Here is a 13861-nt window from a genome sequence, read left to right on the forward strand (position 1 = left end):
CTTTTCTAGAGCAATGAATTCAGGACTGAGTGTAGGACCTGATGGGGTCCCAGTGGACAAAGGTTGAGGTTTCTGAGCAGGTAAAGGAGCAGAGAGGCCTACATTATGAGACACATCTACTTCCTCTAACTCATCAATAATAGACACATTATCATCCTCATTATTTTCCACATTTGCTGAGGGGTCAGGTATTTCAGGCCTGCCCTCGAGACGTTGTTTCTCTAACAACTTTTCAATCAATTAAGACTTTTTACCTTTGGCAGAGAGATTCCTTTCTCTACATAGATTTTTCAGATAATCCACAGTGTAACTAAGGAGGGTCTCCTGACTGTAGCTTTCCATATCAGACATGATTAATATTGCTTTTGAGGAATGTTTAGCCCTGTGGTTAGTTGGTTCAAGGTAATAGCAGCACTCTTAAGTGTAATCACTATACTTGATCCTCACCGCTGTACACCAGTGTTAGGCAGAATTATATGCAGTACCCCTTGAGAACACCACACACAATTAAGACTACAAGTGACAGTTGAAATTCACCTTTGGTACAAGGCTGTACTACACAGTAAAGTGGTAGCAATGGCTGAGCAGCCAGACTTAGCTCAAGAGTGAGCGGTATCAATAGTTACACAAAGGACAGCAATTACTATGGTTCAAATAAACACTGACTCAAGGTTTCTGAGTAAAATAATATACATTTATTTATACATCAGTTGTAAAACATTTCACTAAAGTGAAGAAGTTGAAAAATCACACTCTTAATACACTAAACCATACCCAATAGATTCTGGACAAGTTAGGCTTAAAATGAAGTGTGAGCAAAATGGCACTCCAGCAATTTAAAAGGGAGGGAAAGACAAAGTTAGGCAAGAATTGAACAACACCAACAAGTAAGTAAGCAGGGCAATCTAGAAAAAGGAACTACAGTGAGGAAATCAGATTCAAACAGGGCCTGGCCCAAAGTCAATGGGTCAGAGTATTTTGCTCAAGATCACACAGTTCAGGGTAGTTCGGGGTTAAGTCTTTGCCAAGAGTTAAAGACGAAGTTGGTCGGCAGAAAAGTTAGTTTAAAGGATGGAGAAGGACAAGCCCTCAGATTGGCAAAGGTTTCACACACTTTCACCGCTGCTGAACGAAACGGACAACCGGATTTGAACAGTACCTTAAATGGAGAAGAAGGCTGTAGCTGAGGCGGACGTTCCTGGCAGGTCCTTTAGGGTCACGGTTCCTGAAGCGACTGTCGGACTGACACGAAGTAGGAAGACTGGAGGTTCCTGCACTGCCCAGGGAAGAAAGCAGCAGCAGAACAAAGCAACAAAAAAAGGTGCGCTCCTTAAAACGCAAGCAGGGTCCGTTCTTCCTGGCTATCCAGTTCACTTTAGCTCTGTACAGTAAATTCGACCAGACAAGGGAGACCTGATGAGCAGTTTGGTAAACTGGTTGTTCCCACCAGCTCAAAGGGAGAAGATTCCTTGAAGATCTTCCCTGTCGTTGGAGTACGAAGATTCGGACCTGCAGCATGGCTTCACTGGGTGGTTCACTCGTTGTAGGGGTCCTCTTCTGTCAGCTCCCCTTCGGTTCTTTCGTTCCAGTAGTGACTCTGCCTTTCCAGACCCAGAGACCTGCTTTTTATGCAGTTTTCCCCCAATCGCACAGCAGGATGGCTGTCCCGCCGGGACAGTCACCACAGCCAATCAGATCAGAGTGCGACATGGGTCTCAAAGGAGACCCTGTGCAGGGGGTCCTAAACCCCTCCCTCACATCCTGTTCCCCCCAGACATACAGGCTCCTAAGGATGGCTTCTGTGTAGAAGCCCGCAAAAGGATGGTGAACAAAGGAACCAAACCTGGTTTGGCGCACAGAGTAAAACACGAGAAAGACCTTTACAAAAAGAAATGGTGAATAAACCAAGCCGGAACCGTATAAAAACATATATAGTCTAGCGGGTTTAAGTTTGAGGCTACCAAGATAGCCTAAAACAATACCAGGGCTATTTAAGATAACCGCGTTAGGAAAAATAGGGTAGTTACCACTGCCTCCAGCCAAGTCTTAATGAAAAGGGAGCAAAACAATGCTCCAAGAGAAACAGACAAAAAGGGATAAGTATTAACCCTTTCCAGAACTCTATTTAAGATAGTTTGTACTGAGTCCGTGAGTTTTAAAAGAGACTAATAAAGTCAATGGCAACATTACATGTTCTCGGAGACAGTAGTGAGTCCCAGAAAATGGAGTCGGAGTTGGGAAGCCAAAAAGACAGCCCTGTGTCACTGCACTGAAGGTGCTGTGTAACACACTGTAAAAAGATGATGCCTATGGCGTAGGTGAGGCTCCACAGTCTATGAACACAACAAATGTTAAACACACACAGCAAAACACATGTAAGAGTGGGAAAAAAGGCTCACACTCTTACCAGGTGAAAAATATAAATCCTAGAAATCCAGCAAAGCTGCTGAGGCACTCAGAAGGTAAGGGAAATTAGCCATTCTGGAGAATTCTCCCTAACATCCTACTTGCTGTTGCAATCTTGGGGCTGGAGGACATGCCTGTACTGCTACACCAGCAACAACAACAACAGGCAGAACAGAGGAGATGCAGGAGGAGAAGGAGGGTGAGACAGGCACAGCAGGCAATGGTACCACGTAGGCAGCCACCAATCCCTTGCATCAGAGCCAGTCCATTCAACCTATCGCCTGTGCAGATCCACATCCTGTACCGGCTAGACCGGGACACCATCACCACCATTGTGGACATGATACACGACAACATCGTCAGCCTGATAGAAATCCGCACTGCCATCCCCCCTCTATTGAAGGTAGTGAATGTGCTCCACTTCCTAGCCACAGGCACCTACCAGCACACAGTGGGGCAGCTGCATGGCCTACCACAACCTCTCTTTTCACGCATGCTGACCCAAGTGCTGGATGCCCTCATGAAGCACGCAAGCATCCACATATCCCTACAATGGACTGCCCAGGAGCTTGCTGACACTAAAGTTGGCTTCCATGCAGTGGCAGGTATGCCCAATTGCATCGGTGTCCTCGACTGCACCCATGTCGAATTGGTTGTCCCTCATGCCATGGAGGTGTTGTACCACAATTGTAAGCAATACCACTCCATCAATGTGCAGATGGTATGTGACTCCAGTAAGATGATCACACATTGGTGTGCCCGATTTCCCGGATCCACACATGATGCCATGGTGCTGCGGAACTCTTTGCTACCCCGCTACATGGAGCGACATGCTGGACGACGTGCATGGCTGCTCGTTAAGTTGCCTGACAGGCCCATGAAAGTGCAGTGGGGGGGTGCATACTCCACCTGGGTGAGATTGGGGGGGGATGCATACTACACCTGGGTGGGATGGGGGGGATGCATACTCCACCTGGGTGAGATTGGGGGGGTGGTGCATACTCCACCTGGGTGAGATTGGGGGGATGCATATTCCACCTGGGTGAGATTGGGGGGGGATGCATAATCCAGCTGAGTGGGATTGGTCGGTGAGTGGACAATGCACATACAGCAAAACACTGTGGCCCTAAACATCCCAACCTGAACATGACACATCAATGCCATACATAAGACCAATGTGGCACAGCAATGACAATATGCCAGAGGTTCAAGCAGGCCACATCCCTCAACGTGTCGACTGCACATCAAATTAGCATACCCTCTGCGACACACTCCAGCAACATGCAGTGAGTATGTGTAACGGACATGACTGCAGCAAAGCACAACACAGGACATGCACCCATGAGTGTTAACAAATAAATCCCACTGAGGGAATACACCGATTGTCACTGGCCCACCACCACAGTCGTGCTGCATGCCACCATGGGAATGGCAACCGATGGATGACACATCATGGTGACACCTGTGCCAATTCTGCTAGTGGGAATACATACAGAGTACTATACATCACCAATATGGGTGCAAATACATTGTTCCGCATCCACAGTACACCCTGCATCATCTGGACAACGCAAACCACACGTGAAGACCATAGTACAGCACACATTGCGACAAATAAACCTGTGTGCATACATCCAGGGACATGTGCATGTCAACACCAAATAGCTGCAGCCACGGCAGTGATTTCTAAAGGTGTCAGGTCAGATATTGACACATACCTCATTGTGCTCCCATGCAGGTGATGGTGGCTATCCCTTGAAGCCGTGACTACTTACCCCTGTACGGAACCCACAGAACAGGCACGAAGAGGAGTACAATCGGGTTCATACCTCTACCCGTGATGTGATCGAGCAGACCTTTGGCCTTTTGAAGGCACGGTTCCGCTGCCTGAGCAGGTCTGGTGGAGCACTCCTTTACGGGCCTGAGAAGGTGGGAAAGATCACCATGGTCTGTGCCATGCTGCACAACATGTGCATCCGTTGAAACGTACCACTGCCACCTGACATTGACCTGCATGCACCGAGTGAGGATGAAGATGATGAAGGAGGAGAAGCAGCACATCTGCCAGTTTGCGATGCACAAGATGGCCGTGCTGTGCGCCAATCAGTGATTCACGATTTCTTCTGAAACTCTGGTATGCTGATGGTTCTGTGTTAGTTCTACACTGGGCACTGGGATCGTGTGCATATGGACACAGGGTGTGTGGGGAGTTGGGCACTGTGCACTGTCATGAACTGAACAAACACACACGAAATGAACAATGTCCAGTCATGAAATGATTTTGAACACAATGGGTGTATTGGAAATTAAACATTATTGTGGTTGAACCCTCGACCTCAAACACAGCCTCCTCCTTCCCTCTTCCCCCCAACACCCCCTACCCCGTCCCCTCAACACCAACAACACCCCATAACCCCTCCCCCCCAACACCCCAAACACCCCATATCCCCTCCTCCATTGACATCCCACACATGATGTGCTAATCAAGGTTTTCCTCAAGATGCAGTCAGCACATGCAGGGTGGCCCTGCTAGTGGCAGCCTCTCTTTTGTTCTGGGGGCTGCATGTCTGTGGGGCATGCGCTGCACCTGGTCTGGTGCACAGGGCTTGCAGGAGCCAAGCTGGCAGGTGAGCTGGATGGGCTAGAGGTGGCTGCCTGTGCAACCGTCGGTGCAGGACATTGCTGCTGCAGTTGTTTGACAATTCTGCCCAGGACCTGGGTCACTGCTGCTAGAATGTCGCGGATCACCAAAGTGTTATTGTTCATGGCAAGGATGTTTGCAGCATTTGCATCACGTATTTTGCGACGGGTCAGTTCCCCCTCCGCCACGTACTGCAGGACCAGCTCTATCATCCGATCCTGCCGGGCCTCAATCCTTGTCATGCGGGCCTCCATGTCACTGATGGCTGTGGAGGTGGACAGGGCAGTAGCAGGGCAGGCTAATGCTGGCTGTTGTTGCATGAGACTGACTGGGGTGCCCTGTGTGGAATGCAGGGAGGTGTGCTGGGGGAGGTGTGCTGGGGGGTGTGCTGGGGGCACGGGGTATGTGCACATTGCCCATGGAGGTTGCAGTCCATGTCAGATTGTTCTTCGACATGGCCCTCTACATCGCTGAGGGGGGCTGAGGCAGCTACCTCCCCAATTGAGCTGGTGGCAGCAGACTGTGCCATCAACTTCAGCTTCTACAACAGTGGACAACTCCAGTGTGGCTGTGTCTTTGGGTGGTGTCTCGCTTGTTTTTTCCTTCTCCGGTGGCCTGCCCTGTATTGCTGGTGCTGGTCTGTGTGGCAGTCTGGGCGTTGGTGTTGCCCCAGAGGTAGATGGTCCTGTGCCTTCTTGGCTGGCCCTGGATCCCTTGGAGGATGTCATGGCCTGTGCGGCAGCCTCCTGGCCTTCACTGTCAGCATCTGTACCTGTGGGGGACCAAGAGAGGCAGGTTTGTGCAAGATGCATACATTGGTGTTGTTCAGTAGTTCACATTTCATGCATTGCATAATTGTAGGTGTGACACACAGGGTGCTTGCAATGGGGGGGGGCATATTGGCATATGTCGTGGAGTCTCCTTTTTGACCTGATGTGTGCTATGTGGCATACCGTTGTATTGCGTTTTGCGTGATGTGTGACATGTGATGTTTTGCTGTGTGTTGGGTGTCTGTTGGTAATGGGATTGGCACGCAGCATGCATATCAATGTGCTAGTGTTTGGGCCACCATCTGGACATGCATCTGTTTATGTGTGTATGATGGGCCATGCATTGACTTGGTTCACTTTCACATCAGATGTGCTACATCATGCTTTGGTTCTCTGTGGTTTGTGGGGACACTCACCTCCATCTGCCGATGTTGGCACCCCCGCCTCCATGTCTCCGAATCGCTGTATTGACTCCATGCTGATGGTGGTGCTACAAGTCTCCTCCCACCTTGTCAGCTTGGTGGGAGAGTGGTCCCTGCTGCCTGTTGCCATGGCCTCCCTGCGTTTGGCAGACAGGATGTTGCGAACGCGGAGATGTAGATCGTCCCACCTTTTTTTTATATCCTTCACTGTACGGGTGGAGGTGCCAACCGCAGTGACTTTCCTCGGCACCTCCTCCCAGCTTTCTTTTTTCCCCAATTGGGCTGGGCGTTTCAGATCTGTTGAAAAGACTTTGTCTGCATGGGTAACCAGCGTGTCAGTTAACATATTTAGCTCTTCATCCAAGAACCTCTACTTGCGCAGGCGGGGGGTGGATTTCCTAGTTGCCTTGGACATTTTCTGGTGATTTGGCCTACTCTTAACTCAGTACCTGTGCTGTGTTCGGAGGATTGTGATAGATTGTGTTTTTTAAGATGGCCGCCACCGCATTTCCCATTCCGGCGCGATGCCGTTACTTCCGGGTCCGGTATTCCAAACCCGGTATTTGCATGATGGTATTGCTGGGTCCGTTATTAAGTGGATGCTCCTGGGCGGAGGCGGTATCAGCGGGTTCCGTAATGCTGCCATCAGGGGTTTGGGGGGTCTTTAGCAGCATGGCGGTGCAGCCATTACCGGCATGGGGGTTCGTGCATGCTCGTGCTCTCGTAATCAGCCGCTATTTCCGGCGTCGAGGGTACACGGACGCACTACTACCGCGTAATTGCCGGTAATGACTGTGTTTTTACCGCAATTCTCATAATGAGGCCATATGTCTTATTTATATCTGAATTGTCTGGAGGATTGCTCAGGGCCAACCCGCTCGGCTTGGAAGCAAAACGATGAGGAACAACACAGGTTCTGAGTATTAATCACGTTATACATAAACAATTATAATCTGTTTTATGAAATGTTTTAACACTACACTTTATGTATTTTCTAAGTGTTTTAATAGCTATAGTAAGGTAGTTCCATGTTTTATACCTGCTGAAGATTGAATGGCTTAGTTATTGAATGTGTGTTTTTGTTATATTAACCTATATTTCCTTGTGTTTTGTTTCTGTGCTACCTGCCTTATGACCAATGTTGAATAAGGCTTATTGACTGACTAACTTCTATCTTAGAAAGGGGATCCTTTACATAATATTACTTGATAAGAACATGGGCCCAGCTCAAGAACCTTGAAGTGGAAATGCATTGAGGAAGCTTTGGCCAAGACACTGAGGGAAACAACATTCCTGTGGCACACATTTCAAACCTCCATGGCATAGGGCATTTAGAAGAGAGCTTCAGATGTGTTCAGTTTTGATACTAGAGTCTTCACAATACCTAGATCGGAGAGGCATTAATTGTAGCACTGCTGTTGATCAGCATTTTATTTTAGGCATGCAGGACAGGTCTCGCAGTCCTGTTCTGGATGGGTTGCAGAGGGCGTAGAGTAGAAGCAGGAAGATTTAGAAAGAGGCTGTTGCAATATTCCAGCCTAGAGAGACCAGAGCTCTGGAGACTGTGAGCTTCTGGGGGAAGGAGAGGAAAGGAAGAGTACCTCTAAGGAGGTGCAGCTGATAGTGTGACTACTTAGAGACGTCAGAGATGTGAGGAGAAAAAGAGAGCGTGGAGTCAAAGATGACCCCAAGATGTTTAGCCTTGCAGGTGGGAGCAGGAAGAGGGCCAAGAGAGGCCGGCCAGAGAGCTACAGGAAAGGAGGGAGACGGTGTGCCGATGAGGAGAATCTCAGTCTTACTGGCATTAAGGCAGAGGTCATTGGCGGCACACCACTCCTGGATAGCCGACAGACAGTCAGAGATGAGGGACGGAGAAGAGGTGGCTGAAGGTAGCCTGAAGATGAGCTGAGTGTCATCCCCATAGCACAGAAAGATGGGGCAGAGAGCGTCAATGTGGTGGGCAAGGAGTGCCAGGTATTTGTTGAACAGCCAGGGAGAAAGGTTAGACCCCTGGGGGACACCACTGATAGAGAAGAAGATAGCAGAGAGGAAGGACCCAAGTTGGACATCGGAGGGTCGGTCAGAGAGGAAGGAAGTCAGCCACGCCAGGGCCTGACTGGTGATACCTAGGTTATCACGTAGACAATTAAGCAGGATGGCATGGTTTTCAGTGTCAAAGGAAGAAGAGAGGTCAAGCAAGATGAGGACACAGGGGGTGTTAGAGTCAAGGTGGGAGAGCAGGTCTTCACGGATGTTCAGGAGAGCAGTTTCCATGCTTCTGGCAGTTCAGAAGCCAGACTGATGGTCGTGAAGACAGCCAACAGATTCAGTGTGGAGATTAAGCTGGGAGATGGGCAGTTTCTCCAGGAGCTTGCCCAGGAAGGGAGTGATGGAGATTGGGCGATAGTTAGCTAGGCAGGAGGGATCGGCAGAGGGTTTCTTAAGGAGAGGGTGCACAAGGGAGTGCTTCAGGGGAGATGGGAAGACTCCAGTGGCGGCAAAGGATTGTTTGCAGAAGTCAGCCAGGGCAGGAGCCAGGGTGTTTATGTGGTCCTTGACGGTTTTGGAGGAACAGGGGTGAACCTGTTTTCAAGAGACTTTCATAGATCGGACTTGTCTTGAAATCTTGTTAGGGGAGAACAGGGGAAAGGCAGAGAAGGAGGGAGGAGACGTGGCTGCAGAAGGGCCAGAGGAAGAGCAGGGAGTAGAGAGAGGGGGAGAGAGGAAGAGAGAGAGGACAGGATGTCCTGAGTTTTAGAGATGAAGTGAGAGGCCTGTGCCGTGCAGAGGGCCTGGGAAGGGACAGAAGAGGTAGAGACTGCAGCAGGATTGGCCAGTTCCTTGCTGATTTGAAAGAGTTCAACCGATTTGTTAGATGCCGCCGAGATGCAGGCTTGGATATGAGCTCTCTTCCTGGTTAGGACAGAGAGCTAGTATTGCCTTTGGAGCAGGCGGCAAGCCATTTTGTTAGAGGATGTACAAGAAGCATGCCATTTCCTCTCGGCCACCCTGCACTTGCGTTTTGAGGTGTCGAGGTCTGAGTCGTACCAGGAGTTGCACTTGGTTTGAGCTTCAAGGGGATCCTCATGACATGGGCAAGGATATCAAGAGTATCAGCTATATCAGAGTGGAGCGTGGAGAGGGCTACATCAGGGTGAGAATCAGCCAAAGGAGGAGGAGGGGTTGAGAAAGTAGCGACGAAGGCCTCAACTTATCTATTTATTTGGATTTGTAAAGCGCACTAGCAGCCCAAGGGCATTGAGGCGCTGAACTACTAAAACTACAGGCTGCAGAAGCTAAACACCACTAAGCCTACAAGCTATCACTGTTCACTGGTACATGTTGCAGTGTTAGGCAGAATCATATGCAGTACACCACACACAATTAAGACTACAAGTGACAGTACAAATTCACCCTTGGTACATGCCTGTACTACACAGTAAAGTGGTAGCAATGGCTGAGCAGCCAGACTTATCTCAAGAGTAAAGTGAGCAGTATCAATAGTTCCACAAAGGACAGCAACTACTATGGTTCAAACAAACACTGACTCAAGGTTTCTGAGTAAAAGAATATACATTTATTTACACATCAGTTGTAAAACAATTCACTAATGTAAAGCAGTAGAAAAATCAAACTCTTAATATACTACATCCTAACCCAATAGATTCTGGAAAAGTTAAGCTCAAAATGAAGTGTGAGCAAAATGGGACTCCAACAATTTAAAAGGGAGGGAATGACAAGGTTAAACAAAAGTTGAGCAGCACCAACAAGTAAATAAGCAGGGCAATCTAGAAAAAGTAACTACTGTCAGGAAATCAAATCAAGAGGCCAGGGCCAAAGTCAATGGACCAAAGTCTTTGCAGAGGATCACAGAGTTCATGGTAGTTCACGTTTAAGTATTTGCCAAGAGTTCAGAGTGAACCTGGTCGGACGAAAAGTTACTTTAAAGAATAGAGAAGGACAAGCCCTCGGATTGGTGAAGGGTTTCACACACTTTCACCACGGTCGGACGAACAAACAACCGGGTTGGAACAGTACCTTAAATGAAGAAGAAGGCTGTAGCTGAGGTGGACGTTCCTGGCACGTCCTGCAGGCTCACGGTTCCTGAAGCGACTGTCCGACTGACACAAAGGAGGAAGACTGGACTGTCCTGCAATTCCCAGGGAAGAAACCAGCAGCAGAGCAAAGCAACGAATAAAAGGTGCGCACCTTAAAACCCATGCAGGGTCCGGTCCTCCTGGCTATCCGGTTCACTGTAGCTGTGCAGACCAAAGTCGACCAGAGGAGGGAGACCTGGCTTGCGATTTGGCGAACTGGTTCATCCCACCAGCTCAAGGGGAGAAGATTCCTTGCAGATCTTCCCTGTCGTCGAAGTTTGGAGATTCGGACCCGCAGCAGGGCTTCACCGGGAGGTTCAGTCGTGGTAGAGGTCCTGTTCTGTCAGCTTCTCTTCGGTTCTCTCGATTCAGTGGTGACTCTGCCTTCTCAGCCCCAGAGACTTGCTTTTTATGCAGTTTTCCCCCATGCACACAGCCTGGCTGTCAATCACACAGCAGGCTGGCTGTCCTGGCGGGACAGTCACCACAGCCAATCATACAGAGTGCGACATTGGTCTCCAAGGAGACCCTGTGCAGGGAGTCTCAAACCCCTCCCTTACATCCTGTCCCCCTCAGACATTCGTGTGCCTAAGGAATGCTTATGTGCAGAAGGCTACCAAAGGACAGCGAACAAAGGAACCAAACCTGGTTGGCGCGCAGAGTAAAAAATGAGAAAGACCTTTACAAAAAGAAATGGTGAATAAATCCAGCCGGAACCAAATACAAGTATATGGGGTCCAGCGGGTTTAAGTTCAAGGCTACTAACAGCCTAAAACAGAACGAAGGCTATTTAAATAGACCGCGGTAGGAAAAATAGGGTAGATACCACTGCCACCAGCCAAATCTTAAAGAAAGGTGAACAAAATAATGTTCCACGAGAAACAGACAAAAAGGGGTAACTATTAAACCTTTCCAGAACTCTATGTAAGATAGTTTGTACTGGCTCTGTGAATTTAAAAAGACAAATAAAGTCAATGGCAACTTTACATGTTTTGGGAGACAGTAATCAGTCCCAGAAAATGGAGTCTGAGTTGGGAAGTCTAAAACGACAACCCTGTGTCACTGCACTAAAGGTGCTGTGTAACACACAGTAAAAAGATGATGCCTGTGGAGTAGGTGAGGCTCCACAGTCCATGAACACATAAAAATGTTAAACACACACAGCAAAACACATGTTAGAGTCGGAAAAAAGGCTTCCTCTCTTACCAGGTGTACAAAATAAATCCCAGAAATCCAGAAATGCTGCTGAGGGACTCAGTAGGTAAGGGAAATTAGCCATTCTGGAGAATTCTCCCTAACATGCAGTGCTTGAGTTCCATCCAGCCAGCTCATCACCTTCAACTGCAACTTGAACCATAGAAAATCAACTAGAAGACCAGCCTGAAGTTATTGAGCCACCAACCTAGATTAAGATAATACGTTGTGTGGACCAAGTGCCATTTGGCAGGCATTCCTAGGTATCCCGATCTCCTGCCCTTTACAATTGGTCAATGTTCCCACCAGAACCCTTTCTCTACATTTTCTATTATACTTTAAAAGTAAACATTTGTGTTGGAAATCTGAAGCAGTTGCTCTGACTTTTAGATTTCCTGGGCAGAATATGATTGTATCACCCCTACTTTCACTAGGGCCCACACTGTCAGATATACATTATCTAATCCATTTAAGAGTTGTTTTGCATCATGCCATCAGGTTCTGGATTTAGAGGAGAATCCTGTGATGATTGATGGTATCATAGGCTGCAGGGACATTTTAGAGGATTAGGGCAGCTTGATGGTTCCTATCCATGATTTAAGTAATTCTTCTTTGATGTCCCATAGCATAGCTACCTTATCTCTCGCTAGTCTGAATGCTGATTGGTAATTGACAAATACACTGTTGCCCTCATTATATGTTTGGAAAAAAACGGTTCTCTCCAGAATATTTGCTTCAATGGGCAAGTAGGAAAAGTATGGCAGCGATTGGGAGGATCAACTATGTCAGCATTTGATTATACGTTCTCCAATGAGTAGTGATTGTGGCTTTCTCTAGAGATGTAGGTGCTGAAACATGATTCAAGGCGGCATTGCAAGCATCTATGAGGTGTGCTGCCACAGAGATGATGCTGACTTTCAGGAAGGACACCGGACAGGATTTGCCTGTTGCAGGAGATACCTTCACATTCTTCACTATTATGAGTTGACCCTGTTTAATTTTGGTTGTAAAAGTATTGACGGATGTCTTGGTTGGTGCGGCTTCAGCTTGATTGATATTGAAGGAGCTGTTGGTGTTTGTATGAAGTCCCATGATTGAGATATTATTATGGAAATGTTTTGAAAGATAATCCATACTCTCTGAACAACAAATATGTTTAGGATGTTAATTTGGGAAGCACACATCGCAAACGCAATTAATTGCCTATGGGTGATGTAACCAAAGAAAAGCAGGAGCTGAATCATCATGGGAAAAAGGGAACGAGGAAGGGATGAAGATGCAATAAGAAAGTATTGACTTGTTAGTAAAAATAAGAAAATAAGAATAAGAGAGGCATGCCTGAAAAGAGAACGTTGGGGGGTCGGGGGGGCAGAATCGTTGGTACATAGATTTCAGAGACATTTATAACAAATGTTGGGAAATTGGAAAAGTTCAAGCTTCATGCGCCATACCAATGACTGTGGGGTGGACACGTCATCATCGTCATTTCTGTCACTTTCGGAACTTACTTCAAATATTACAATATGCATTTAGGTTACTTGGTGTTATTTTGTGTAGAGGCGATACATTTGTAGATTTGCATGCGAGCAGAAACATAACAATGAAACATTGTCACACTGAGGGCCCCTCCCAACTCAGGTGAAGCAGGCTATCAATATGTGCACATGAAGTTCATCTGTTTGATTGGCGGTCATGAGAGGAGATCCTACTAGAGATAAACATGCACACATAATAGTATACATGTATGGGAAGTCTTTTTACAATTTAGTGAATGATGTGAAATATATGAGCTGTGGATGCTCTGTGTATCGTATTGTGGATTAATTAAAGGATGTTTTTGCAATTGTGGCAAAGGCTTTCAAAGGGCCATCAGCAGTCAGGGACGTGGTTTTGTAAGTTTGCCAACAGAGTGGCTATGGTCAGTTTGCAGATGGCTTAAAGCCTGGAGCGCGAAGGCAAGATATGATCTCTGGTAAACAGGAGAGCTCATTATTGTAAGGGATAGGCATATTGTGAACTCGCAGGGGTATTTGGAACAGGTGGCTTCTCCCAGGACACTTGCGGAGATCACTAGTAATACATTTCAGGAGAGAAATTGTGTTATCAGAGAGTGGGCGGAACTCATGTGAATAGGAAAGATCAGAAGTCATACAAATTGGACACGAACAGGTTTGGGCAATGCGGTTAGCAAACACGAATAGGTCAAAAGGGAATCTATGTGTTTTTCTCTCGTCTTCATGTGCTTAGGTATTTTTGGGGTAGGTCCGTGTGCGTCATAAATAGGAATTATGTTATTGTTTAACTAAGATGCAAGGCTGCCACCAAATATGG

The 13861-nt window shown here is 47.5% G+C and overlaps 1 protein-coding gene across 1 annotated transcript in view; it reads right to left on the reverse strand.

Annotated features, from left to right (window-relative positions):
• Positions 1-6585, reverse strand: part of LOC138528222 (vomeronasal type-2 receptor 26-like) — a 190405-nt gene extending 183820 nt beyond the window's left edge. The window contains exons 1-3 of the mRNA XM_069639679.1: positions 6234-6585; positions 5541-5819; positions 4994-5312 (exon numbers count right to left, since the gene is read on the reverse strand). Coding sequence (XP_069495780.1) covers positions 4994-5312; positions 5541-5819; positions 6234-6585 — 950 coding nt within the window. The remainder of the gene's footprint in view (positions 1-4993; positions 5313-5540; positions 5820-6233) is intronic.
• Positions 6586-13861: the final 7276 nt, after the last annotated feature.

This window comes from Ambystoma mexicanum, chromosome 7q (genome assembly GCF_040938575.1).
Source record: "Ambystoma mexicanum isolate Mex_15411 chromosome 7q, UKY_AmexF1_1, whole genome shotgun sequence".
Taxonomy (NCBI): Eukaryota; Metazoa; Chordata; class Amphibia; order Caudata; family Ambystomatidae; genus Ambystoma; species Ambystoma mexicanum.